We start from the raw sequence: 4131 nt of genomic DNA, 5'->3' as shown, positions 1-4131 counted from the left end.
TAACTTGAAGCAAACATAAACCTGAGGTTAATCCATTCCGGGTCTCATTTGATGATTTCATTTCATTACTCACTCAGAATGCAAGCCAATTCACTCCTGAGAACAACCACCCTAGGGTTGACCCATTTTGGTAATAGAATACTCCTAGAACATAAGCATCATATGCAGTTCATTCCTGGTGACTTGAAATAAAGGAATTCTTACTGCTTACTAACAGCTAATTCACCTTCCTGTCAATTCCAGTAGTTTCTTTGGTAAAGGTTTTAAACTACTTTTCCGAACCAGGATGGTAATACAGACCTACAATCTCACTACTTGGGAAGTAGAGTCAAGAGGATACCTAGTTCAAGATCATTATCAGCTATATAGTGAATTTGAGGCTGTCTTGCGCTACACAAGACCTTGCTTCAAAAAATGGGGGTGGGAGGCAGAAAAGGAAGAGAAAACATATTGCTATTTTTGTGCCAGCCTAACATGGGAATAATGGTCTAGTTGCACCAAAACAGTAACTCATTTGTTAGCCTATTATAATAAAAATGGATCTTTGTGTAGCATAATTTCAAAGAAAAAAGAAGTAACTAGTTTCTCTGGAGTGACTTGATCAACTCCCCTATTCCTTTTTCTATTTGTCAGCTCCAGGAGTCTCTTGCTACTATCCCTCTAAAACTGCTAGGTTCTGTCTCCCACCTTAGCCAGGACCAGGCATGGGCTGTAGCCTCCACTATTACTCATTGGTTATCACCCTGGACCCAACTTCTAGTTATCCACTGACTCTTTACCCAATATTGTTCTGACAATTTAACCTATACCTCTTCAGATACTCCACTCTGATAATCAGTTTGCATCTCTCTGGCTCCATCATTTGAGGGCTAAGTGTGTGGAGAGGGAAGGATTTTGTATATTCAGCTGTGTAGATCCACAAGACACTATGGAGGGCATACACATGTACATACCCCAAACACACTCACACATGCTCACAAAAACACACACAGGCATGCACACACAGACAAACACACACACACACACACACACACACACACACACACACACACACACACTGAAGTCATTTTGAGGTTGTTAATACTAATAACCTGGAATATAACAAAAATATTCAATACTTCTGCTTCCCCAAACCATCTATACCATCCCACTATCTCACACCAAGATTTATCCCATTCTCTTGACCCCCTTACTCTTTCCAAAATTCTACCCATACCCTTCACCTCCCCTCCCCCAAACGGATTTTCCATTGGTTTGTTTCCAGTTTATTTTACACTCCAATTGCACTAAGGGTTTTGCAGCCAGATTCCCTTCCCACAGTGGAAGCAGTATTCCCTCCTTGAAAAATTCACAGCTTTACACCAAGGACAGTCCCAATCCCCGGGTCTGCGAAATGCTGGAAATCTCTTGTCTTTCTGTACTTCTTGATGATCTCCTCTGTGGATTCCCGTATCAGACAGATGACCTGTATCAGAGGCATGCATTTGAACTGGTCTTTCTGTGGTTGGTGGTTGGGATGGGGTGGGTGTAACTAGGAAGGGGCTTTCATAGGAGTATGTGAATGAGGCAGGGAGTTGGACAGTAAATGGTTCGGAGGCTGTGGATCTCAGATTTTGGGACTGGGACAAAGGACTAGAGGATGTTTCCTTGGGCTTGAGATCTCCTACTCTCTGCCTTTTCAAGGGATAATTTTTCCACTTCATGACTCCAAGAAGCTGCATTAAACTTCCATTGGGTTCCTCTGAGGCTTCTTCGGGAGGAGTTATTGTATCTGCCACGACAGCTGATGTCATATTTGCGCTCTCTTCTCTTTTTCCTGTAGCAGCAGCCATTAACTCTGCCAAATCTTCTTTTGCACCTGACCATTGTGTCTCTGTCTCTGCTCTTCTGACAACAGCAGAAGGAATGGCCACAGCTGGCTTTGCTGCAGTTGGAAGAGCCTTCAGCTCCTGGGGAGAAGTGGATAGGGTTGAGACTTGTTTGGGGAATGGGGTACTCACATAGGGGTGGGACAGGCAGGGATAAGACAGGACCAGGTGACAATCTTACTGCCTGGAGAATCTTCAGTCTCAGTAGGTCTCGTTCTCTCTGCACCTCCTCCAGTTTGGCCTGGACCAGTTGAAGCTGGATAGCCACCTCCTTCTGCTCCATCTCTTGCTGGTGGTTGATCTGCTTCAGGTCTGATGACAAGGAGATTGGAGCCACTTTATGCATTCTAGACATGTTTTGCAGCCACTGCACGCCATGCCCCTGTAAGCAGCCTTGCCTGTGAGCGAAGCGCACACCTAAGGCCAGGGTACCCCAGGCACAGGCTTCACGAGCTTCACTAGGTACTTCACTATCCTCCAGGATGACTTTGAGCTTGTCTTCCACCTCTTCCCAGGACAGGGACAGGTTCTCAAGGTAGAAATCAAGACCTTTATCGTGCTTGGCTATTTGCTCATTGATGAACATTGATACCTTGCTATGCCGGAACCCACTACCGAGATCTTCTGGATTCAAGGCCATGATGGCAGAGTGCTCTATTGGATTTGCTGGCCCTGGGAGATAAAATCAACCTGTAATCTGTGCTCCTTTAGTCCCTTGTGTTAGTACCTCTCCTCTCCTTCACTGTCTATTAGCCCTTTGTTCTTCCCGGCTCTCCCCTCCCCACCCATCCCCTCCCCTTCCCTCCCCTCTGGTCTTCTGGTACCCTTTCTTTCTTCTCTTCCTTCCCCTCCCACACCAGGCTCTCCAGCTCCGCCCCTCAACTATTCCATCATAATGCAGTTCCTTAAGAGACTTCATGGCTGACCTCACCTTTCCTGTCAGTGACCAAAGGAGGTCCAGGTCCACTACACATGTCTACTTGACATAGGGTCTATCTAACAACTCTGAAAAAGTCTGTCTACCATGCTACAAGAAAGCACAACCTCATCATTCTGTCTCTCCAATGCCTTAAAAAAAGGAAATATCCAGACCAACACTCTTGGGTTTTGATCTAGTACTATACCAACTTCCAGAATGTGAAAGTAGTAAGGAGAGCTAGAAGAAGATACCTACACCAATTTGGAAGTAAAGGAAACTTTCACAAAGATGGAAATCATCTGGGAGGAAGGGGAGAGAAAAGACTTGAAGCAATAGGAAATGATACTCTCCAAAGGAGGATTTAAAAGCCACACACTTTCCTTGCTAAAAGCTTATCCCATGAAAAGGACTGATGTGCCCCGTCCTGAAGGTATAATCTTCACAAAATGTCTTAAAGAGCTTCATTACCAAATTATTCTTTAAAAAAAAAAATCACGACTTCCTAATTAGAAGAGAAAAAAAATAGGCAAATTAAAGTTTATTTCAATAAATTATAATTCACAAGTTCAGCAATATTAAAAACCAGAAAAAAATTTCAGAGCACTCTAGCCTTCAGAAGGAACAGTGGGATAGATAAACTAAGCCTAAAAGGAGAGAAATCACCTGATTAGTTTTAGCTAGGCATTTGACATACAGTTGGATCACTTGGCTTCCTGGGGTTAGCTGAAAACCATTTAATTGAGACTGGTAGAAATTCAGCTGTTTCTAACATTTGTAAATTGAGGTTTGTTTATGCATTGAATTTGGTTGTGGTAAGATAGGAAATATTTGGAGAGGACTTCGGAGTGACCATTAGTTTATTTAACTTATTTGTCATTTTATTTTAATTTGAGGTGGGTTTTTCATTTAAAATAATTAACAGGCATTTTGAAGCCATTTTACATTTTTAGAAAATATAAGCAGAAACAATTTTTTCTTTCTACTTTGTTCTCAACATTCATATTAGTTTTACTTGTTAAAATTACTGAGCTAGTTTAAAAATTATTAATTAAAGCTCAAATGAAAGTTTACTCTTAGAGTAGTATAATCTGTAGGATTTGAAAAATGTACCATGTGTATCCACTATTTTATCCTTCAATCATCCATTACCCCACTCTATTTCCTTTACCTCTGTACTTTGGCAGCCACTTATCATTTTCATTAGTTCAATAATTTTATCTTTCACAAGAAAATATGTATTTGGAATCATGAGATATATAGCATTTTCAGATTGGTTTCATTTAATAATGTTGGTATGTTTTATTCATACGCATTGATTGATATCATATTGGGATTCATAAAGAC

The 4131-nt window shown here is 41.6% G+C and overlaps 1 protein-coding gene across 1 annotated transcript; it reads right to left on the bottom strand.

Annotated features, from left to right (window-relative positions):
• Window positions 1–1286: 1286 nt before the first annotated feature.
• On the bottom strand, window positions 1287–2508 carry Tex13a (testis expressed 13A). Its single transcript, XM_055607286.1, has 2 exons — window positions 2050–2508; window positions 1287–1949 (listed from the first exon to the last, which is right to left on the bottom strand). Exons 1-2 carry the CDS (start codon window positions 2506–2508, stop codon window positions 1287–1289), a joined length of 1122 nt encoding a protein of 373 aa, XP_055463261.1.
• Window positions 2509–4131: the final 1623 nt, after the last annotated feature.

This window comes from Psammomys obesus, unplaced genomic scaffold, assembly GCF_907164565.1.
Source record: "Psammomys obesus unplaced genomic scaffold, mPsaObe1.curated_primary_1811, whole genome shotgun sequence".
Lineage (NCBI taxonomy): Eukaryota > Metazoa > Chordata > Mammalia > Rodentia > Muridae > Psammomys > Psammomys obesus.
This window is presented reverse-complemented; position numbering and strand designations above follow the sequence as displayed.

Excerpts from the sequence above, each read along its gene's own strand:
- Tex13a (XM_055607286.1), bottom strand. The coding sequence starts at position 2,508 with ATGGCCTTGAATCCAGAAGATCTCGGTAGTGGGTTCCGGCATAGCAAG. Across the intron at positions 1,950-2,049 it reads GACTGAAGATTCTCCAGGCA|GAGCTGAAGGCTCTTCCAAC; the intron begins GTAAGATTGTCA and ends ACTTCTCCCCAG.